Source organism: Oncorhynchus kisutch, linkage group LG22, assembly GCF_002021735.2.
Source record: "Oncorhynchus kisutch isolate 150728-3 linkage group LG22, Okis_V2, whole genome shotgun sequence".
NCBI lineage: Eukaryota > Metazoa > Chordata > Actinopteri > Salmoniformes > Salmonidae > Oncorhynchus > Oncorhynchus kisutch.
Genome location: NC_034195.2, coordinates 7,719,641 through 7,744,366, shown reverse-complemented (window position 1 = coordinate 7,744,366; position 24,726 = coordinate 7,719,641). Strand labels below are relative to the sequence as shown.

Below are 24,726 nucleotides of genomic sequence, written 5' to 3'. Positions count from 1 at the left end.
GTGTCCTACTCGTAATATCCGATTCTGTCTGTGTGTTTTGTTGTGTGATAACTAACTCTGCTCGGCCCCATGAGCTGACCTCTGTCAGTGATGTGTCATGACAGTCAGCCAGGCAGAGGAGGTTTGCTGGAAGGGTTCAAATTGATAAGTGACCTTAAATGTCAAACGATAAAAACAATCCCCATCCCGCCCACGCACAGAACGGGGGAAACCGCAACCCTGTTGGGTAAGACCTGTTTTTCTTTCGACTCCCTCATCATCAAAAGAAACCGTCATCAATATGAGAACACACATCTATCCGCTGCCATGCAATACTGTGGTGTTCTCGATTGTGGGAGCCACGAGTATCGCTCTATCTCTATAGCCCCAGGGCTGGAGCTGGTAGGACTGAAATAGTGCTGCTGTTCTTGTGAAAATAGCAGACTGACTGCACAGGCTGGCAAAATGACCTGTCAGGCAACCACAGCAGCACATACAGTACATGCCCATGTGATTGCTTGTTATGAACCCATGCCTGCATGGCTAATGAGGGCCTGCTGTAACATGGCATGTTCATTAATCGCAGGTCCCTTGTAACAAGTGCACCCCATGACCAAAGCGAATAGCTATTAACCCAGTCACACATGTACTATATATAGAAAACCACTGAGACTATACTATAGTATTACTTTTTTCTTCTTTTTCTCTGCTTACTATATGACATGGTTTGACCATGTGATGTGAAATAAAGAGGCCTTTGGTAATGGTCACTAACAATCAATTATTTCTCTTCCTTTTTTAAGCTGTTTCTTGTTTAGTGATTGCAGTAAGTGGCACTGCAATCACTTTCACAAGACACTTGACCTGTTTTGTAATGACTTAGTACCGGTTTCCAGTTTCTTAACAAGTAGAAGATGATTAGTAATATTGTCCGTAACAATGGGGAAGTTGAATCAGGATACGGAGAACAAATAAAAGGCTTTAAGGGCGGCTCGCTCTTGGTGACTTTGTGTAGTCTCTCGTAACAGACTGTGGACTCTTGAGTTTAGGTTTTTGTGGTCTGCGTCGAGAGACAGGGGACTGAAAGGATATAAACACAAATGAAGAAACATCAGTGCAAAATGATCTTGCCTTGTCACAGGTAATGTGGGAGGCACCGACCTACTCTGATTAATTGCACAATTTATTTGACCAAACACACCAAAGTAAAATTGTACCCGTTGAATAATGGAATAATGTAGTTCTGTGCTGTATCCTATCGTTAGAACATTGGCTGCTGCCTTGTTGTTTCCTGTTGGCACTGGTGCAGCAGGGAAAGCATATGTCCTCTGTCTGCGTGGGCTCATGTGTGGGTGTTAGTAACAAAAGAAAAAAGAAAAAAAAAGCAGATGATATGGATTTTTGTTTGCCGGTAATGTAAATCACTTCTCTACTGTATGGTTGCTCACTTATGGCCTTTGTTTTCCTGTATTGCAAATGTATGTGTTTGTGTAAGGTCCTATGCTAGGCATTTATCCTCTGAACATTTAATTTCTATGTCTGACTGGCTTTATCGCTTTTAGCTGTGTTGACATGTCAATTCAGTCCTTAGTCTGCTTTCAAGTCTAAATATTGAGGCATGATGCGTGAGTAATTGTCATCGCACACTCAGCATCTTCCTCAATGATTGAATTACACTGTATCTTCACTAGATGGAGCCCAAACCACTCCAAATATGGTTTGCCCCATATATCTGCTATCGTCATCACCCACTTGTACATTTTTTTGGCCTCTGCATCCCTCTGAACGTATGTTGTAACATGCATACAACCTCTTTACACATACCTCTGCATTAATTTTCACCTTGTGAAATACAGTAAGTTTAACAGTTTTTTGTTGTTGTTGTATTATCTATTGATTAGGCTTGATATGAACTATAACCCGGGTCATGTTTATTAAGGCATTAAACGGAATAAAACAGAAATGAAACCTCCATATGTTTTCAATGAAATACGCTTTAGTTTTATTTTTTCTGTTGCAAAATGTTTTTAAACATTTTGTTACGGTGTGCCCTAATGAAAACCAGCATGGCCTAAAAACTGACTAGACTGTACACCCATGCAACGTGTTCTTCATTTCCCCATGGCTTATGTTTGGGTGTTTCACTTATCCAAATGAGGAGGGATGAGGGGATTACTGATTTTGGGAAATGTGTCCTTCTAAATGTAGATTTAATGATTTGTCCATGGGGGTGCTCATTTGTATAGACTGCATTTTGTACAGTAGGGGGATGTAGCTATTCCCAAAACTGGTGTCTGTTCCATTGTGATTTCCAACAGAAAATGCCATAGGCATGTTTGACTGCTGTTACTTAGTAGTAGGCCCATTTGTGATTGTTTCGTTGAGGTTTTGATATGTGACTTCTGGATATTAGGAACGTAGATAACACGTTACAGAGTACCAAATCAAAAGCATCTACCATGTTCACTGCATTCTGAAAACGCAATGCACCGAATGCGTAGATGATTTTGATTTGATACTCTGTGATGTGTTATCTAAGGTTACAGGTCACTGAGAGAGGACTGGCATCAATGATCTTGTATTTTCATAGAGCTTTAATAGCTAGGAGAAGGACTGAGACCCTCCATAACCTGAGCAGTGCAAATCACCGCAATGTGTTATCTAACAGGTCCACTACCGTGGCGTGGTGTGCTCATGTAACATACATTTGAGTGAGCAGTGAGGTATAATTAGCAATAAAACCGAGATACAGAATACACACTAAGTTTGTTTTGATTAATTTGGACCTTTGATAAAAATATCTTGCCTCGGTTACTTCAGGTACAACCCAGATGTGTCCGAAATGGCACCCTATTCTCTACATAAGGCTCTGGTCAAAGTAGTCCAATATGTAGGGAATCGGGTGCCATTTCAGACCCACAGTGTCGTTTTTTTCCCTCTTTTTTTTCTACTGTGTCTTCCTGTGCCCCCGGAGCTCTGCAACTCTTATCTCCATTTGAAAACATCTGCTTGGGGCATCCCTCCAGTCTGGGCCTGTGTAACTGTCATGGCACAACCTATAATCCTTGATACGCAACACAAACTGAAACTGGGGCACCACATCACCATCATTCCTGGAGGTATCATCATAACCCAATTCTGTTACGCAATCATGACCCGAGTTGTACATTTTGTGGAGTGAGATGGTCGACCCATCCTGGAAACAGCCCCGGATTATTACAGTATCGCGCTGATCCGCCAGGCGCCCACTGCACCTCTTTTTTTAAAATTGGCTGTCAAAAAATAACTTTGGCTATCCTTCAGAGCGGTGCACCGAGCTGAACTCCAGCTCATAACCGGAGCCCAGGGGAGGTGGCAGCCACGCGCATGTGGTGAAGATCTCTGCGTGGGACTCACTGCTGCGGCCGTGTGAACTCTCAGCTTCTGCTGCGGCACTCTCTAACGCTAAAAGTGGGGTGGTGTGTGTGGAAAAAAAAGCGCTGGATAGATGGATGGATGGCGTGGGCATTTTTTCACCCATCTTTATGTAAAGCGTATGTGGGAGGGAAACCGGAGCGGAGTACATTGCAAAGAGAGAGAGAGAGTGGGGAACTGGAAATGTGATCGAAGTGAGAGGCAGGACTTTGGTCAGGCAGTTATACATACCGCCTGGTTTTAAATAGAGGGATGTGTTCAAATAAAAAATGAGGTGCTTTTGTTTAATTTCATGCCCTTGTATAGTGAAGCATTGGGACCTGCAACGTCCTTATTATCATAATAAGCAGACGTGTGGTTCTGTGGTTAAACAGGATGTGTTATAAATTAGGTTGAGCTCATGTATGCTTTCAGCTTTCGACATGTTTTAGTCTATATTTGGATATTTGGTCACATTTAGCACATTTTCGTTCCCTTCCACACACTCAATTTAGGCATTTTTCATTAACGACCAATAGGTGGCAACGCACTCACATAATACTCTCGGCCAATGGGAGAGAAAGTAAGAGGGAGGGGAGGGACAGAGAGAGAAAGCAAGGGAGAGCTACAGAGATGAGTGGGAGATAAAAGTATGTGCAAGAGAGTGAAAGAAAGCGAGATGACACTGAAGCAAGAGAGGGAACGTATGCGAACAAGAAGCCACAGGTAGGCCTTGTTCTTGCTTGTTGCTTCATCTGGGTATGACACTTCCTGGATTGTTTGAAATAGTCCCATAGAAGGTGAGCCAGCCAGTGTGTGTTGTGTGGTGGTGAGAGTAGTAGTACTAGTTCCAGGAGAGAGAGAGGGAGCGAGCGCAGCCTGACCAGGAAACACGAACAGCAGAGCGGGGAGAGAGGCTTCCTCTGACTGTGGCATTGGAGGAAGAGAGTGAGGAAGCCAGTTGGGAGAGAAGACCAGACCCGCCTGTGGAGGAACAGGAGAGACATTTCAGTTTGAATGATACTGCTGCCTGCAGCTCAACAGAGCTGTGTGTGGTGAGCGACTACCACACGAGGAGTGCACACACCAAGTTTGTCTCTATAGAGTTTCCCTCCTCAGCGCTCTTGTGTCAAACTTGACACGTGAGAAAGGAAACAGGGATACGGAAGACTAATTGTCGATTTCCTGTTTTGTTTTTTCTCTAATTTCCTCCCTTTTTTTTTTTTGGAATGGAGGAAGGAACGGCCAGAGTGTAGTTGCTGCTTATTGCTGCTGGGGACTTTTTTGTTGTTCTTATGGCCTCTTGCTGCCTGGCCTGGGGCTGTGTGGACTCTGTGACTCCTCTGAAAGGAGAGGAGAAGCTCTGTGTGTGAGAGAGAACTGAGAAACAACCGTTTAGGAACATCGGCCATGGAGCAGCCCGAAGAGGAGCAGGAAGGAGCAGGGGCTTCCCCCGACCCTGACGAGACTCTGCAGGATGGAGACGAACCCTACACCTCTGCCTCGCCGGCCTCTTCGTCCTCCTCCTCTTCCTCCAGCCCGGTCCTGCCCTCCGCCGCCGCCGCCATCCGCTGCCCCCACACCACCAAGAACTTCACACTGCGCATGTTTGGCAGGAAGTGAGTATGCACACTGTAGCCACTGGCATACCACACACCCCCGCAGCCCCCGCAAGTTGGGGGAGGTCCCGCGGGCTCTAGGGCCCCCCCAAAATACAAGAGTAAATGTGTAGAATAGCAGGAACTTTGCTTTAAAATGCTAAAATTCTCTCAACCTCATTGCAAAATGTGTAGAATAGCACAAGATTAGCAAAAAAAAAAACGGCAACATTTTCTCTCTGCCCCATGACAATATGTGTAGAATAGCATGATATTAGCTATAAAACGTTACGCTAGCTGCAGCAGAGTGAGTGGAAATGTTGTAGGCGTATTCCCACAACCACTTAGCGGAGACAGATGAGTGAAAACATAACGTTGCCAAACTGTGGCAGATGGAGACGTTATGGAAATGTCGCAAAAACGTTCTGCGCTGAAGGCTACAGTCAGGGCCCCAGAGCCCATGGGCCACCCTGCCTTGCATGGGCTGTGGGGATGTGTGGTACGCCAGTGTGCCTTATTTATTCTCAGGCATATGACACAATGACAGCCTGGTCCCAGATCTGTTTGTGCTGTCTCATTTCCAAGACTCCACAAAAGGCTAACACAACGATGCCAATGTATTGGTATGACTGTGAGAGTTGAACCACAGAATGAGAGTCATGATGGAAATTTGGGAGCTACAGTTCTCTCTGAACTTGATCAGCGCTACCGAAGCCCATCACTGGGCCAGATAATCACTTCAGGTCTTCAGTTGAACAAAAACAAAGTGTTTTAGCGTCAGACGATCAGTGCTGTTCTGCAGTCACAGGTGCTTTCCAAATGTTTTCCCACTTGTTTCTTTTTCAGCTTCAGATTACTGTTTGGAGAGCTTCCTGTTTTTGTTTTACTGGTGACTGTTTCATCCCCTTGAACTATCCAGTCAGGTGCGTCACTGGAGTCTTACCAGGTGCAACGTCGTGTTTTATATCACTCGGCCTTTTGAGTGATGCATCGGTCTAAGGCACTGTATTGCAGTGCTAAAGGCATCACTACAGACCCTGGTTCGTTCCCAGGCTGTGTCACAACCGGCCGTGATTGGGGTATGGCAGCGCACAATTGGCCCAGAGTCGTCCGGGTTAGGGGAGGGTTTGGCCGCGGGCGTAGGCCGTCATTGTAAAAAAGGATTTGTTCTTAACTGATTTGCCTAGTTAAATAAAAACTATTAAAAAAAAAAAAATTTGGCATTATAGTACTGTTTTGACATAGGCTACTTCAACTGCAGCAGTGTAATTGATCTGTGCATGTGCCAGCACCAGCAGTGCAAACCTCCCAACTGAGTTTGGAAAAACTGAAAGTATGCATTTTAGAAATAGTTTCACGTACAAACTTTATATGCCCAAATTGACATTGTATGTCTTATGTCTTGGCATTATAGGAACATTTTGTGAGTTCTGTCTATCATTGGTCATTAATTGTATGCGACGAAACCATCTCAAGAGCCTTGCTGTAGTCGGGGCAAATTGACTAAAGTTAAGTATATTAATGGTCAAAATCAAGTTAACAAGAGGTATGCTCTGTCTTTATTGTTAACAAGAGGGATACCAAACTTGTGGTTTAGTGTTCAGTACAACAGTTCATTTTCCTCTGTCGTGGGAAAGGCTAGTGACCCTGAGTGCCATCTGCTTGGTTCAACAACTATTAATGTGTTTCCTCTTCATGAACATGCAGCAGTAATTGCAACATGACTTGACCTTGTGTACATTAAGCATTCATTATGCTTTCAACGACAGAGCCGAGATATGCTTGAACAGTCGTGAATTAAAAGGTAGCAAGTGCACTTTCAAATTGAATCACGCCGTTACATTAATCTCACGGCGCGATCTCCCATGGCCCTCTAAATATAGCGGGTTTTAATGGATTGGCAGAGCAATTAATGAAAAACTGTCATTTTTAGGCCCAGCTGGGAGCTTCATCACTACCAAGGGGAACTAAAGCCCCGGACAGACTGTAGGATTTTTGCCGTCTTATACCCTGATATTGCTGTCCCAGACAAAATGTCCACATCGTGGGCAAATTCTTAGGTCATACACGATTGTCGGACGTCTTGGCTCGTTCAACGTGACAGGGTCTAGGTCTACCGATTTAAGTACCACTGCGTGCGGTCGTAGGCTCCGACAAAGTTCTGTCAATGTCAGACAATTTTTGCTGTTCCCGGTGACTGACCAATAGACACAACGGCCTGAACCGATTTTAATATTATAGTTTTATTTCAAGATGTACATGCTTAGCAAGAAGAACGCTTTCTCTAATCATCTTGTTTTCATGACACATCTGAAATCAGGCTACCTGATGGGTTTTTGATAAATGCACAAAATCGTCAATCAATATAAACGTTCTACCACAGGGACCATGTTCTTTTTGGGAAGCCTATTTGATTCAGAGTTTGGACATATAAAGTTTGTATGTAAAACAATTTCAAAAAACTCGAGAAAGCGCTGCTGGTGCTGGCCCTTGTGCAGATGAAATACACCGCTGCAGTTGACGTAGCCTACGTCGGCTGACGTAGCTTCGCAAGCCAATCGCAGAATGTGACGACAGAACTGAAACAAATCGTACAATTTCACCAGGTTGACATCAATATTTGTATTTGGTATCATCTCACAGTGTGACATGTAACAATGGTAACATCTCAGTGTGACATGTAAAAGACTGAATCCGACATACAGTGTGGGAAGGCCTTAAGGGGAATTCAACGTGCCAACTCGTGTGCTGAGGATTTGGTTAGTCCCAATCAGGAGTAGGGCCACACAGCAGCTCTCTTACCCACTTTAAACTAGTTCAGAAATAAACCCTAAAGGGGACAAAAAAACATCAAAAGCCCCAGGGCCTTTGCTTTTGTAACCTGAGCACTCAAACTGGCATTACGTCCCCTTCTTTGATCTGTAAGTGTAGTTTTAAAAGGGGAAGACCAACAATTATTTTATAATGTACATAATCCAGTGACTAAAGGGGATAGAATGAGTGTGTGAAAGAGGAGGATCATTTTCAACATGATATTTATAACTTATGTTTGTATGTTTGTTTCAATGCTTGTGTTTCCCTTTTTGTCTGTCCAGCTAGATTAGATTAGATGGCTGGGATGCTTTTTTAGAGCAGGAGTGCTGATTTAGAATCAGTTTAGCCTTTTAGAGCATAATGAATAAAGGCTGGGCCTGATCCTTGGGGGAGGCAGGTAGCCCAGTGGTTAGAGTGCTGGACTAGTAACCGAAAGGTTGCAAGATTGAATCCCTGAGCTGTGAAGAACAGTAATCTCAAAGAAGTGATAGTTTACTCAAACATCGATGTGTTTGTATGTGTGTGCACGTGTGTTCTCATAGTATTTTCGGGGACAGATAGATGACCTCTGAACTGGCCCACTTACTCAGACAAATTTGAATCAAATAAGTGGAAATGGTGCACCAGCATGATAGTGTATTATTCTAGTTCACTGGCACGGTGCCCAAAATGACTGCTGCGGCCACTGTTGTAATGTGGGGCGGCAGGTAGCCTAGTGGTTAGAGCGTTGGACTAGTAACCGAAAGGTTGAAAGATCGCAATCCCGAGCTGACAAAGTACATCTGATATCTGTCGTTCTGCCCCTGAACAAGGCAGTTAACCCACTGCCGTCACTGAAAAAAAGGAACTTGTTCTTAACTGACTTGCCTAGTTTAAATGAAATAAAATCAAAAATCATAGATCATCACTCCTACTCTGGAGATGGATTGTGAATATGGGACTTGTTGTTAAAAATAAAATTGCGGCCATCCTTCTTTTTTAGTATTCATGGGTTATGTCACTCAAACACCTGAGTGCCGCATTTGAAGAGGAATCGTGCTATCGTACACTGAAATGGGTCAGGAACCATTTCTACTACAGTAGCTTCCTCACCACTAACTCCTCAACTGAAATGCACCTAGGCTACAAGCAAAGAGGGATCACAACATGCTCAGTCATGTTCAGGGCAATGCAAACAAGACAGACAAGTCAAGTGTATAAACAGTCATTTCTATTTTAGTGAAAGCTTTGCTACCGCATAGAGGATTTGATGTTCTTTTGAGAAGTCAGCAACTGACCATAAGAGCCAAACATCATTCTACTGTGTTGTTGTGGTCAATGTTACCACTCATATTTCTGCGCTCTGTGGAAGGGTTTTTCCGAGTGGACGGGTTATTGGTGACCAGAGATTTGTATTACAATTGTCCATAACCAAATCCCACTTAACAAACACTCTTATGATGTGGAGGAAAGGGCACTTGTATTCATTCAGACTTGAACATAATTTGCCTCACTGTTTGGGGTGTATGAATGTCAGACTTGTGTAAGGTATATGATGAATGCATATCTGACACTTTTTGAAAATAAAGGATACATATCGGTATGTACAGTTGGATTTTCGACATTGCAGAAGTTTACAATTTTCATTTAGAAAATAAAGACAAGTAGCATGGACAAAATGATTGCCACCCCGGAGCTAGCCCTTGGTTGCACAGCCTTTGACCAAGATACACTATATAAACAAAAGTATGTGGATACCCCTTTAAATTTGTGGATTCAGCTATTTCAGCCACACCAGTTGCCGGCCGTGACCGGGAAACCCATGTCGCGGCAAACAATTGGCCCAGGGTCGTCTGGGTTACTGGAGGGTTTGGCCGGGATTTCCTTGTCCCATTACGCTCTAGCGACTCCTTGTGGCAGGCTGGGCGCCTGCAAGCTGACCTCAGTCGCCAGCTGGATGGTGTTTCCTCCGACACATTGGTGCGGCTGGCTTCCGGGTTAAGCGAGCAGTGTGTCAAGAAGCAGTGCGGCTTGGCAGGGTCGTGTTTTGGAGGACGCGTGGCTCTCGATCTTCGCCTCTCCCAAGTCCGTAGGGGAGTTGCAACGATGGAACAAGACTGTAACTTCCAATTGGCTATCACAAAAAAATATATATATTAAAGAAATGGTTTGTCGTAATCGGTGTGGACTGGCCTACGCAGAGCCCTGACCTCAACCCCATCAAACGCCTTTGGGATGTATTGGAACGCCGACTGCGAGCCAGGCCTAATTGCTCAAAATCGGTGCCGGACCTCACTAATGCTCTTGTGGCTGAATGGAAGCAAGTCCCCACAACAATGTTCGAACATCTAGTGGAAAGTCTTCCCAGAAGAGTGGAGGCTGTTATAGCAGCAAAGGGGGACCAACTCCATATTAATACCCATGATTTTGGAACGAGATGTTCGACGAGCAGGTATTCACATACTTTTGATAATGTAGTGTAACTGCCATCAATGAGCTTGCTGAACCTTTCGACTGGAAATTTGGCCCACTCTTCAGCAGCAAACGTCTCTAATCCTTCCATGCCATTTGTCTATATTTTCTAAATAAAAACTAAACTTTTGTTCTGCAATGTTGAAAATTCAATAACAATGTTTGACTTAATTTAGAAGAAATAAGAAATTATTTAAGAGAAGTGGAAGGGTGCCAATATATTTGGTCACAACCTCGAGGTGTTAAAAACAATATTATAAATTCAGGAAACTGTACAGGAACCCTTGTGATTTAGTTGTCAATGTTGTCCTTCCTTTACCTGTGCTTTATGTGAATGGCATAGTTTGTTTATCACACTTCGTCAATGAGATCAAGCCATGAACATAGGACATTAATTATCATCTCATATGTTTTGAGGGAAATAAAATGATAGCTGAAAACTTCCTGGTAAATGTAGTTCATCCAGTGTTATGCCTTGGTCGGGTCCTTCACCTGGAAAGGGTTTCTTTATATACAGTGCCATCGGAAAGTATTCAGACCCCTTGACTTTTTCCACATTTTGTGAGGTACATTTACTTACTACATACAGTACCAGTCAAAAGTATGAAATAACACATATGGAATCATGTAGTAACCAAAAAAGTATTCAATATGTATTTTATATTTGAAATTCTTCAAAGTAGCCACCCTTTGCCTTGATGACAGCTCTGCACACTCTTGGCAATCTCTCAACCAACTTCACCTTGAATGCTTTCCCAACAGTGTTGAAGGAGTTCCCACATATGCTGAGCACTTGTTGGCTGCTTTTCCGTCACCCTTTACTCAAGGACATTCAAGAGACTTGTCCCAAAGCCACTCTTGCATTGTCTTGGCTGTGTGCTTAGGGTCATTGTCCTTGATGAGGTAACTCCGGGTGTTCCTTTCCTTGTGGCGGTCCTCATGAGAGCCAGTTTCATCATAGCGCTTGATGGTTTTTTGCAACTGCACTTGAAGAAATGTAAAAAGTTCTTGAAATGTTCCAGATTGACTGACCTTCATGTTTTAAAGTAATGATGGACTGTCATTTATCTTTGCTTATTTGAGCTGTTCTTGCCTTAATATGGACTTGGTCTAGAAAATAGTAAAAATAAAGAAAAATTAGGTGTGTCCAAACTTTTGACTGGTACTGTAAGTATTCAAACCCTTTACTCAGTACTTTGTTGAAGCACCGTTGGCAGCAATTACAACCTCAAGTCTTCTTGGGTATGATGCTTCAATCTTGGCACACCTGTATTTGGTGAATTTCTCCCATTCTTCTCTGCAGATCCTCTCAACCTCTGACAGGTTGGATCAGGAGCGTTGCTGCAGAGCTATTTTCAGGTCTCTCCAGAGATGTTCGATCAGGTTTAAGTCCATGCTCTGGCTGGGCCGCTCAAGGACATTCAGAGACTTGTCCCGAAGCCACTCCTGCATTGTCTTGGCTGTGTGCTTAGGGTCGTTGTCCTGTTGGAAGGTGAACCTTCACCCCAGTCTCAGGTCCTGAGTGCTCTGGAGCAGGTTTTCATCAATGATCTCTCTGTACTTTGTTCCGTTCATCTTCTGCCTCGATCCTGACTAGTCTCCCAATCCCTGCTGCTGCGAAACATCCCACAGGATGATTGTTCCACCAACATGCTTCCCCGTAGGGATGGTGACAGGTTTCCTCTAGACATGATGCTTGGTATTCAGCCCAAAGAGTTCAATCTTGGTTTCATCAGACCAGAGAATCTTGTTTCTCATGGTCTGAGAGTGTTTAGGTGCCTTCTGGCAAACTCCAAGCGGGCTGTCATGTGCCTTTTACTTAGGAGTGGCTCCTGTCTGGCTGCAGAGATGGTTGTCCTTCTGGAATGTTCTCCCATCTCCACACAGGAACTCAGGAGCTCTGTCAGATTGACCATCGTGTTCTTGGTCACCTCCCTGACCAAGGACCTTCTCCGCCGATTGCTCAGTTTGGCCGGGCGGCCAGCTCTAGGATGAGTCTTGGTGGTTCTAAACTTTTTCCATATAAGAATGATGGAGGCCACTGTGGTCTTGGGGACCTTCAATGCTGCAGACATTTTTTGGTACCCTTCCCCAGATCTATGTCTCGACACAATCCTGCCTCGGTGCTCTAAGGACAATTCCTTCGACCTCAGGGCTTGGTTTTTGCTCTGACATGCACTGTCAACTGTGGGACCTTATATAGACACGTGTGTGCCTTTCCAAATTATGTCCAATCAATTGAATTTACCCCAGGTGGACTCCAATCAAGTTGTAGAAACATCTGAAGGATGATCAATGTAAACTGGATGCACCTGAGCTCAATTTCGAGTCTCATAGCAAAGGGTCTGAATACTTATGTAAATACGTATTAATTTTTTATCTTTAAATTTGCAAACTTTTCGAAAAATCTGTTTTCGCTTTTTCATTATAGGGTTTTGTGTGTAGATTGCTGAGGATTTTTTGATTTGATCCATTTTAGAAGAAAGCTGTAATGTAGCAAAATGTGGAAAAAGTCATGGGGTTTCAATAGTTTCCGAAGGCACTGTACTTGTGCAAGCTACTCTTGAATATCTGGTTTCTCAGTGGACTGACATCATAAAGCTGAATACAGACCCGTAAATGGTGTGTGTGTTTGACACAGTGTGTGTGTGTAACACTTTGTGTGTGTGTGCGTTTACTCGTGTGTTTGCGCGCAGGCATGCATGCGCGTGTGGGATCATGTATATGCATGTGTGTAGTTATTATTTTTAAAAATGTAAGTAGCCATTTGTGAACTCACACTTCACTTTTTTTCTCCCCTACTAGCACTGACTTTGCTGATAGCCTCTTTATTGTGGAAAAATGTACTTACCATGACTAAGAATACTGTATGTGATTGTCCTACCTACCCATCTTAAGACTAATGCACTAACTGTAAGTCGCTCTGGATAAGATTGTCTGCTAAATTACTAAAATGTCAAATGTCAAGTAAAATGCGTGGGTGCATTTTACTTGTGTGTGTATGCGTTTTACTGGTATGTTGATGTCTTGTTCAGGAATTACAATCTGTGCACAGATCATTTGCTTTTATTTTAGTGTGATACAAATGCAGAGAAACACAGATGGATGGCTGCCTCTGTAGCAGTTCTCTGCTCATCAACAACTGTCATGTCCAGTCAGTCACACCAAACAACCACACACATTTTACCAGTCCCCCCTGACTGATGAATCACCATTGCGTGTGTGTGTTATGAGCCAGTCATTTGTGTCTGTTTGTTCAATGTTGTTATGAGAAAGTTATATTTTCCCTCTCTTTGAATTTGGAATTAAACTGAATTGTCCTCGGGTGCTGGTGACCCACAGACAACACCTGTCAGGCCATGTATAGTTGGACACTCTTGGCCAACTTCCATCACAACTATTTTACCTTTATTAACTAGTCAAGTCAGTTAAGGACAAATTCTTATTTTCAATGACGGTCTAGGAACAGTGTGTTAACTGCCTTGTTCAGGGGCAGAACAACAGATTTGTACCTTGTCAGCTCAGGGATTTGAACTTGCAACCTTTCGATTACTAGTCCAACGCTCAAACTACTAGGCTACGCTGCCGCCCCAGCGGCTCTTAGTTCTTGAAAACAGGGGCCCCCCCTGTTAAGTCCAGGTTGTCCCTCCCTGTTTCAGTCCATTTTCTTCTGTTTGGTGCCTAATGAACACCACCCAGAACACCTGACATCCATTGTACCACAGCTCCGCCCCATTGAAACCAAAATACACAAATAACCTTCTCTACCTGTGGGTCGCTGGTTCCCTGTTGAAGGTGAGGTGGCACTTGTAGGGTGGGTTTAATGTCTGCGCGCAGTTAGCCACTGAGTTGGGCGTAATCTGATAATGCCATCCAGACCAGCGCTCTCTTTTTCTCTCCATTTCTGCCACCTGGGCTCCTGTGTAACAGCACGGCCACTAGGTGTGTGTTTGTGTGTGTGTGTGTGTGTGTGAGAGAAAGTGACAGAGCACGGCCACTAGGTGTGTGATGTGTGTGTACGGCCAGCTGGTCATTTTCTCTCCCATGCTGCTTCAGCACATGCGCTGCCAGCACCTCTGATGATGAGGCACAGGATAGAGTAACTGTGGTGACACGGAGAGATGTGAACTCTTACTGGTTTTCGATAATGAGCTGAGGCTGAAGCAAAATGTTCTCTTTTTAAATTGGTTGTTGCAATTAAAATACATTTACATTTTGACTCTCCAATCCATTTTGATGCATCTGTCTAATGGGGCTTGACTAAAAAGACCGGCCCTATCCCAGCTTAACTGGGATCTCTTGGGCCAGACTAGGGATGAATATTTTCTTGAAAATCGACCAAGTTTCAAGACGGGGGAATACTTCATATTTATCGTGAGAGTCGCGGGAAATACCGCAAAAATCGGAAGTGCCCATTTAAAGCATTTAAAACCAAGATATGGTCAAGTTGCCAGGGTTCTCCCCAAATAACAGCAGTGCTGCTCCACCTTGTCGGCTTGGCTGTACCGCCTTGTAAAGGTTTCAGAGCAAATTAAACTGACATGTACTAATGATAGAGTAACTATCTTTGATGACCAGCGCATCTCGGCAAAGAGGTGAGGACTCACAGAGCGCACTCCGAGTATAGTTGTCGAAACGTTCTTACTTTGTAACGGCAGTCAAACAAAAGTGAAATGACCAAAGTTGCTAAACTTGCTAGATAACCTCCTTCAACGAATGACATAATATCTCCTATATTTGGCAAAATGGAGTTGATGATTATACAGATAGCAGATCAGCTCATGGACAACGGGGAGATGAAGAGTAGAAATAGTTCAAATATCAAGGTATTTTAACGGGGACCAACTCAACTTAAGAAAATATCCATATCTACTCTCATACCATTAGTTGAACACACATTCTCTACCGAAGCTCTCATATTGGCAGTAAGTACGAGAGGGTACGAGGGGGACATGTTAGAATGGTATTTTGACATGCAGGCGAAAAAGGCGTTCTTTGGTAATGCAACCTTACAGAATCAAAAGTTTGGAATTTTCATGTGAGACAGGAGTCAGGATTTTTAATTTCAGTGGGATTGGGACTGGATAGGAAAATAGAATATGCTCTAGGACAGTAGAATATTTAATTTCCCCTCATGCCTCTCTGAATTGTTAAGATACTTCAAGTCTGTGACAGAGATGCCTATCACAATTGTGACTGTCTAAAGATTCACAATTACAGCTCAAAGAGGGAGACATTCTTTTATAGGCTAGAGACCTAATGTAGGGGTTTCTTGTAGGGTTTATTAATTGCATTCAAGTCACGTAGCGTATTTACTTCACAAAAGTTCATGAATTCAAAGCGTGCGCATAATTCACACTGCCGGACTGCGCACGCTTTGAATTTATGAACTTTTGTGAAGTAAATACGCTAGGCTAAAGGCTTCCATGTGACAGCCTGTTTGGATAATTTCATTTAATGCGAATCTAATGCTGCACATGTTGCGTAGGGCAGTAGTGCCGACATTGGGGGAAAATGTTGTCATTTTATCTTTTGGGGAAATGTGAAGAGTGATCCCAATTACTCCTAAGGCCAGACAAACTGTTATGGATGAGGTCAAATGAAACCTGATTGGAGTGTGATGAGACTCGCTGCTAGCGTGCACACACACACACAGAGACACACAGACACGTGCATACACTGCGCGCATCACAGTGACGCAGTCAGGACCCAGGGATTACACAGACCCATTTCCTGGGCTATCTTTGTCGCCACTTTGTCCTGTTTCTATTTATACTATGGGGTCATTGTCACAGAGGAAGGCCCAGGAGTGTACTCGTGTGTTTGGGGACCAGGCCAGCACCAGCGCAGGAGGGCAGCTCTCCTGTGTCCCGGAGAGGAGATGGGAGAGGAGAGGAGCTACAGTAGGGTTAGGACACACACAATTTAGAGGGGAAAGGGTCAGCATGGAGAAGAGATGTAAAGAGAGAGCAAGGAGCTAGAGAGAGTGAGGAGCTAGAGAGAGCGGGAGAAGAAGACTTAGGAGGGCAGCTTTGCTGTGACCTGAATGAGGAGGAGATAGGACATTAGGGGCACCTGGGTTAGGACACACACACTTGGAGGGGAAAGGGGCAGCAAAAGAGCAAATATGGAGAGAGAGAGAGAGAGAGAGAGCAAAGGAGCAGTCGAGAGCATAGCCGAAGAGTGGAATGAGAAGAAGACTGAAAGGAGGAAGGACAGGGAGAGAGGTGTAAAGGAGAGTCACGAATCCATTTGGGTCTAAAAATCGAAAAGAGGAGGTAGAGTATAGCTCACATAGCTTTTAAGACATCTTCCCAGAAACATGTTCAGATGTTTGAAACATTAATGTATCATTCTTAAGGTCCCCTAAAGGGAAATGTTTTTAAAATAAAGAAACATACTGAAGTCTAATTTTGTAAGTGTATTTGAACAGGGAGGTACGGGATCTACTGGTACTTCTATGACCCACTAGGTGGTAGCATTGCTGCATCCGAACAATTTAGCTACTGTCTTGGATAGACGGAGTATGATTTTCAGTTTTACTATGAAAACTTGACTGTGGTACAAAGAAAGGTATCTACCGGATATCATAGATATAATCTATGCATTTGGCCAATATTTGATATTTGGGCACATTTGTTGTAAAGGGGAAACTACACCTGCTGATTTGGCCTCGTTTTTTGCCTTTGCCTGACAAGAAATGCTGGCGGGCATAACAGAAGCAAAACGTGAGTTGGCTTGGGGTTGTGGTTTGATGTGGGTGTTTCTTGGGTGTGTCCAAGACACACCTATCTGTCAGAAGCTTTCCCACAGCTCTTTCCTGCTACTCAATCACACAAAACAAATCTCCTGCATTACATTGCTGAATTTATGTACAAAATATCTACATTGTAGAATAATAGTGAAGACATCAAAACTATGAAATAACACATATGGAATCATGTAGTAACCAAAAAAGTGTTAAACAAATCAAAATATATTTTATATTCTTCAAAGTAGCCACCCTTTGCCTTGATGACAGCTTTGCACACTCTTGAAATTCTCTCAACCAGCTTTATGAGGAATGCTTTTCCAACAGTCTTGAAGGAGTTCCCACATATGCTGAGCACTAGTTGGCTGCATTTCCTTCACTCAGCAGTCCAACTCTTCCAAACCATCTCAATTGGGTTGAGGTCGGTTGATTGTGGAAGCCAGGTCATCTGATGTAGCACTCCATCACTCTCCTTGGTCAAATAGCCTTTACACAGCCTGGAGGTGTGTTGGGTCATTGTCTTGTTGAAAAATGATAGTCCCACTAAGCGCACACCAGATGGGATGGCATATCGCTGTAGAATGCTGTGGTAGCCATGCTGGTTTGAATTCTAAATAAATCACTGACAGTGTCACCAGCAAAGCACCATCACACCTCCTCCTCCGTGCTTCACAGTGGGAACCACACATGCAGAGATCATCCAATCGTCCTTTGCGTCTCACAAAGACACGGCGGTTGGAACCAAAAATCTCAAATTTGGACTCATCTGACCAAAGGACAGATTTCCACCAGTCTAATGTCCATTGCTGGTGTTTCTTGGCCCAAGCAAGTCTCTTCTTCTTATTGGTGTCCTTTAGTAATGGTTTCTTTGCAGCAATTCGACCATGAAGGCCTGATTCACTCAGTCTCCTCTGAACAGTTGATGTTGATATGTATCTGTTACTTGAACTCTGTGAAGCGTTTATTTGGGCTGCAATCTGAGGTGCAGTTAACTCTAATGAACTTATCCTCTGCAGCAGAGGTAACTCTGGGTCTTCCATTCCTGTGGCGGTCCTCATGAGAGCCAGTTTCATCATAGCGCTTGATGGTTTTTGCAACTGCACTTGAAGAAACTTTGAAAAAGTTATTGAAATGTTCCAGATTGACGGACCTTCATGTCTTAAAGCAGGGGTGAGCAATTCCAGTCCTCGAGGGCCTGATTGGTGACACAGTTTCGCCCCAGCTAACACACCTGACTCCAATAATCACCTAATCCTGATCTTCAGTTTAGAACGCAATTTGATTAATCAGCTGTGTTTGCTAGGGATGGAGAAAAAGTGTGACACCAATCAGGCCCTCGGGGAGTTGCCCACCCCTGTCTTAAAGTAATGATGGACTGTCGTTTCTCTTTGCTTATTTGAGCTGTTCTTGCCATAATTGGGACTTGGTCTTTTACCAAATAGGGCTATCTTCTGTATACCACCCCTGCCTTGTCACAACACAACTGATTGACTCAAACACATTAAGAAGGAAAGAAATTCCACAAATTAACTTTTAACAAGGCATACCTGTTAATTGAAACGCTTTCCAGGGGACTACCTTATGAAGCTGGTTGAGAGAATGCCAAAAGTGTGCAAAGCTGTCATCAAGGCAAAGGGTGGCAACTTTTGAAGAATCTTAAATATAAAATATATTTTGATCTGTTTAACACTTTTTTTGGTTACTGCATGATTCCATATGTGTTATTTCATAGTTTTTATGTCTTCACTATTATTCTACAATGTAGAAAATAGTAAAAAATTAAGAAAAACCCTGGAATGAGTAGGTGTTTCCAATGGTTTGACTGGTAGTGTAAATTCTAAACTAAGTTTTTTTAAATGTAGTAACCGGTCCATGTAGACAACCCTTTACATAGTTCCATAGAAGCAGTGTTCTGCTAATATAACAATGTGCACCTTTTATCTTTCATTGTCATTCCTAGCTGATACAGATACTGTGCTCATCAGAATTGTGTCTGGTGGTAATGGGCTATCTTGGGAAACGTCTGTGGTCATACCTTCCTGTGTGGTTTCCCGTATAGAACAGGAATTCCCTGATCCTGTTGCAGAATACACAGGGTTTCTCCCTCCCCCATATCGGGTATTACCAGTCAATTCAATAATTAAATGAGACAATACAAGTAAAAGTTGTCTAGTAAAAATGTTACGCCATGTGCTAGGTCACTCTCTCTTCAGAGACATCAGTATCACTCCTATCTGTTAGTCAGGCCGATTCCGACCTGACTTAAGCGTGCGTAAATGGAACGTAATTCCCTTTTCATGCACTTCTCTATGTGTATTCTGACCTTGAACTTAATCATGAGAATAGCATGCTATTCACCCGCTATTTGTTCGGGGTGGAGATCTAAGAAATGAATTCCCTCATCAATTCACGCAAGGAAACCAAGAAAAAGGTTCAGCGAACCTGTCGGTACCAATTCAAAAAAGCATTATTTCCAATAGAAATTAAAGCATTTTCCATGCACTGTAATTTATTAATTGATAGGAGCTAGGTTAATGAGTAACCCGTTTAGAGAAGGGTATTGTAATTACACAGCAATTGTTTTAGATTATTTTTTCTTTATGATCCCTGGAGACAAAACCAGTCATATGGAAGCAAACTGAAAATCATATCAACATGACATGTATTGCGGCCCCTTTTCCACAGTGAAGTAGGCTATAAATAGCTGTGCCGTTTTTCCGAATCTCATAATTTGCATGAAGGAAATTTGGAGACCCAAGCTATAGGCTTCTATAGGGCTGAACCAACCGAGTTGATGTATGAGTTTTAGAATGTTTGAATTATATGCCAAGGTTTTTCTCCATGTTATTTTACCATTTGGATCATGTTAAATATTAGCCACTATTGGGAGCCACCGTCAGTAATACCCACATACATTTATAACTGTCACTTCAGTTTGCGTATTCTTCCATTTGCATCATTCCATTCTGTTTACCTTTCTTGCCTCTGTCACGTCCGTGAAATTGTTTCTGACTAATGTTAGTGGATCATATTAGGCTAACGTTGTGCAATTGAATGAAAACTCCACGAGAAAGGATGTTGGCCAGCAAGTGGGAGGGTTTTCTTGAAATGAATTATAAGAATTCTGTGCTCACAAGGGAACCACGCCTGCAAAGCCCTTTACACACCTGCATAAAGTAAGTCTGAATACCAACTACTGAAAAGTGCGTAGCAAATCCCTGCGTAGGATGGGCATGGCAGCGTAGATCAACTCCTGGCCCTTCATCAAAGATACTGATTGGTCACAAAGAAACGCACACACCGAGCACTGATTACATTATCAAAGGTGGTTATGATTAGCATGGTGGAACCAACCGGATCACTGTGTTCACCTTTCTATTTCACTTCAGGTATGTGTGAAGTGAAATAGAAAGGTCAACACAGTGATCAGACTGTTGCCACCAGGCTAGGTTATGAAGGGAAATTGGGACAGAACTTGAAACTGTTTTTGACCTTTGGCCAGGTCAGATGTCACCAACCTGATTCAATTGTCTTCCCTGTTCCATTTATTTGAATGCTCACAGCGAGGCCATCTCTGCGTGATGCTGAGGGTCCCCTTGCTTGTCTTCTCTATGTTGCATGTTCAGCTGCAAACTGGACATGTCTTGAACAACTGCAGCAGGCAATCCTCATAAACCAATGTACTTCCTCATCTTATTAGGTGGTGTTGACTCAGAGGGCCTGTGACAGGGTGATACAATAGACAGCCAAGTGGTAAATTGCATTTTGTTATAAAGAAAGGACAAAGCTTTTTGATAATGCACTTCACAACCAAAATGACAATACACAGTAAACTTTAATGAGTTACGACCTAACTAAGTTGTAATGAGGTAGCTAGCTAGCTAGTTATCTAGCTAGCGAACTACGCTAATGTTAGCAAAAAACGTAAGCTAGCCTGCCGCACTAGCTAACGTTAGCTACCCTGCCTCGCTTTATCAAAAGATAACTACCTCCCAGGACTACCTGTAGGAATTGTCCTTCAGCATAATGACCCTAAAATAACCTGCAGGATCCCTTTCTTATCCTTCAGAGAGAATTAACTGTAGAACAATCCACATTCTTTCAAATGAAAGATCAGAAAGCACAACATTGTTGATTTCTGCAATGGTAAACTTGGGGATAGTTGGTTTTAAAATGGATAAAACACCAACAACATCTGTGATTTGCATGTGTGTTAGTCTCCGTTTTATAGGGAGAAATGAGAGCCTGAAACTGTGTGGTGTTACCTGCACCTGCATGGCTGTCCAATGCTGCCTTCTGTGGTAGTCGGTCTCACTGTTGTTTATGGGCTCGTCTTAACTGGAGAAGAGAGAGATGAGGGGCAGAGTTCAGAATATAACTGTATAACATCTGTGTGTGTGTGTGCGTGTGTTACATGAAAAACAGCGATCAAGTAGTGCAAATTATGTACTGTAGTAGTAAAGGATGGCCAGATAGTTTTGGATGGCCAGACAGTTACAGTAGCAACAATGACAAGAAGCTGCCATGAGGGGAATCGTAGGTGGTTTGGTTCACCTAGTTTTATCTTGTTCATGATTCCTTGTCTTGTTTTGTCTAATGTCACGTGTATGCTAATATGGCAAACATTTGCTAGCTAGCTAATCAACAACTGTAACGATGTATTTGAGAGACAGGTGTTCATTGTGCAAATGTATTTGTTTTCAATAAATTTGGAAATGAAATATAGTTTACATGGTGTTAACAGTCTAAGCCAACACGTTCTATTATGTTTAGTGTCTAGCCATAGGATGGTTTCCAATCTCTCCTTAATCATAAGCAACCAACATTCAAATATGTCATTAATTTGGGTGAACTATCCCTTTAAAATCAGACCGTATAAAATCCAGCCTAGAGACAGTCCTCCAAGATGTTTGGCCGCCCACCACTGATCTATGTTTCCCAAATACTGGGGGTTTGAATGTGTTCATCTGACGAATTACCCCACATTCAAGATACATCTAATGAATAACAATCTTCAGGTGGTTGAGGCTGATTTGCAAAACCTTGTCATCGTCTTACTCTACATAGGCAAGGTATTTTGCATGTATGCCTACTGTTTCTGCCTAGCCGCTTGTGCACAATACTAAAATGACAAAACAGGATATAGGCACGGGTAATTTCTATCCTTTCTCTCCCCAATTTTGATTTTGTCTCAGTACTGCAACTACCCAACGGGCTTGGGAGGCAAAAGTCGAGTCATGCGTCCTCCGAAACATGACCCGCCAAACCGCTCTTCTTAACACCCGCCCGCTTAACCCGGAAGCCAGCCGCACCAATGTGTCAGAGGAAACACTGTTCAACTGACAACCGAGGTCAGCCTGCAAGCGCCTGGTAGAGCGCGATGAGCCAAGTAAAGCCCCCCCGGCCAAACCCTCCCCTAACCTGGACGACGCTGGGGCATTGTGCGCCGCCCAATGGGACTCCCGATCACGGGCGGTTGTGATACAGCCCAGGTTCGAATCCGTGTCTGTAGTGAAGCCTCCAGCACTGCCTTAGACTGCTGCGCCACTCGGAAGGCCCGGGCAAGGGTCATTTCAATATAGCCTAATCTCATTTTATGTTTTAGCCTGTATTCAACACAAATTGCATAGCTCTCATTGAACTTTGTACATTTGTTATCAGATACAAGTTGGCGTGTCAGATCTAAAATTCTCTAATTACACCAGAAAAATTGGTAAGAAGTGTGTGTTCTTGCTGAGATAAGCACACTAATTAGTATATAGTTTTGCCCATTGAGGGGATGGGAATTATTCTAATGATTATCAGCTATTGTGAAAGACCAAATGAATTAAGACCAGATGACCTAAATCTGACCTGCCCTACACCCAGCCCAAATGATCATACAATGTATTGTCCCACCAATAGAATCAGTTACACATTAATTATTTTGGGTTCATTATCTGTTTGAGCAAAATAATGTTCATGCTGCTTTTTTGTTGTTACAGCCTAATGAACCTAGTGCTAAGTTGCCAATGACCAAACGAGGTGAATAATATAGCCTATGGATATATGGTCTAATGCAAGTGGTAGATTAAATCACTAGTAGTAGGCTATAGCCTATTATCACATGCTGTCATAAGGAAGCAGTCTGTGACAGCAAATTAATTTCTTGACAATTATGTTTATCAAAACAGCGCTACAAGTTGCTGTGCTGCCCTTTTGATAACTGAGTTCATAAACTTTGATCAGCGCATAGAACTAAAGTGTCTGTCCAGTCTGCCGTGGCTACACTCCACTCCACATGTTGACCAGACCTCTTGCGCGTCCACCATTACGCGCATGTTGATTTTGTCCACCCACACCAGACGCGATCAAGACACGCAGATTGAAATATCAAAACGAACTCTGAACCTACTATAATAATTTTGGTTCTGGTCGAAAATAATTAAACATTTATGGCAATTTAGCTAGCTAGCTTGCTGTTGCTAGCTAATTTGTCCTGGGATATAAACATTGGGTTGTTTATTTTACCTGATGCCTAATGCACAAGGTCCTCTACTCAGACAATGAATCCACAGATAAAAGGGTAAACAGAGTTTGTTTCTAGGTATCTCTCCTCCTTCAGGCTTCTCCTTCTCTGGACTTTAAATGGTGGTTGGCAACCAACTTTAAGGTGCACTACCACTACCAACTGGACTGGAGTGTGGACCTCAGTTCATCTTTCAATCACCCACGTGGGTATATGCTCCTAAAAACTAATGAGGAGATGGGAGAGGCGGGACTTGCAGCGTGTCAAGTGTCACAAATAGAACCAAGTTCTATTTTAATGCCTGGCTACACAGACGCTCATTGACGTGCGTGAGCAGTGTGGTTGCAATGATTGAATAACATGTATGTGTACATTTATTTTGCAACGCTTGCACATGCGACACGAGCGCTGTGGTCAACATGTAATCGTGAGGAGCGTTTCTTTTACAAACGCACATCAAATCACCTGGGTCCCGTTCTCTTAGTAAACCAATCACAAGCTTCAATCTGCCGTGGTTCACAGTGCGATGGCAGAAATATTATGGATCTCCCGGGTGAAGCTGCCACAGTTACATTTCTTAAAATTGGACCTTTATTTAACTTGGCAAGTCCAGTTAAGAACAAATTCTTATTTTCAATGACGGCCAAGGAACAGTGGGTTAACTGCCTATTCAGGGGCAGAACGACAGATTTAGTACCTTGTCAGCTTTGGGATTTGAACTTGCAAACTTCTGGTTACTAGTCCAACGCTCTAACCACTAGGCTACCCTGCCGCCACATTGCTTGTGATTTAGAATTGCAGGTGCATATGCTTTGACTATAAAATTATTTGGAGGCACTGTTGAAAAGTTAATGCACTGTATATACACTTAATATATTTATAGGAATGCTCTTCTCTATGTTGCATGTTCAGCTGCAAACTGGACATCTCTCGAACAACTGTAGCAGACAATCCTCTTAAACCAATGTACTTCCTCATCTTATTAGGTGGTGTTGACTCGGAGGGCCTGTGACAGGGTGATACAATAGACAGCCAAGTGGTAAATTGCATTTTGTTATAAAGAAAGGACAAAGCTTTTTGATAATGCACTTCAAAATGAAAATACACAATACATTTGTATGAGCTACAACCTAACTAAGTTGTAATGAGGTAGCTAGCTAGCTAGCTAGTTATCTGGATTAATTATTTTTAATATAATACATTTATAAATAAGCACGGGATTAATTTGAAAT

At 43.0% G+C, this 24,726-nt stretch overlaps 1 protein-coding gene across 4 annotated transcripts in view; it reads left to right on the top strand.

The window, feature by feature from the left end:
• Positions 1-939: 939 nt before the first annotated feature.
• dgkzb (diacylglycerol kinase, zeta b) overlaps positions 940-24,726 on the top strand; it is a 78,813-nt gene continuing 55,026 nt past the window's right edge. The window contains exon 1 of one of the 4 annotated variants that reach the window (XM_031801741.1): positions 940-1,120. In XM_031801741.1, the coding sequence (XP_031657601.1) occupies positions 1,080-1,120 (41 nt within the window). In that variant the 5' untranslated portion in view covers positions 940-1,079. Of the gene's footprint in view, positions 1,121-3,093; positions 4,992-24,726 lie in introns of those variants that run through there. The other 3 variants (XM_031801740.1, XM_020456405.2, XM_020456406.2) reach the window with 3 other exon arrangements.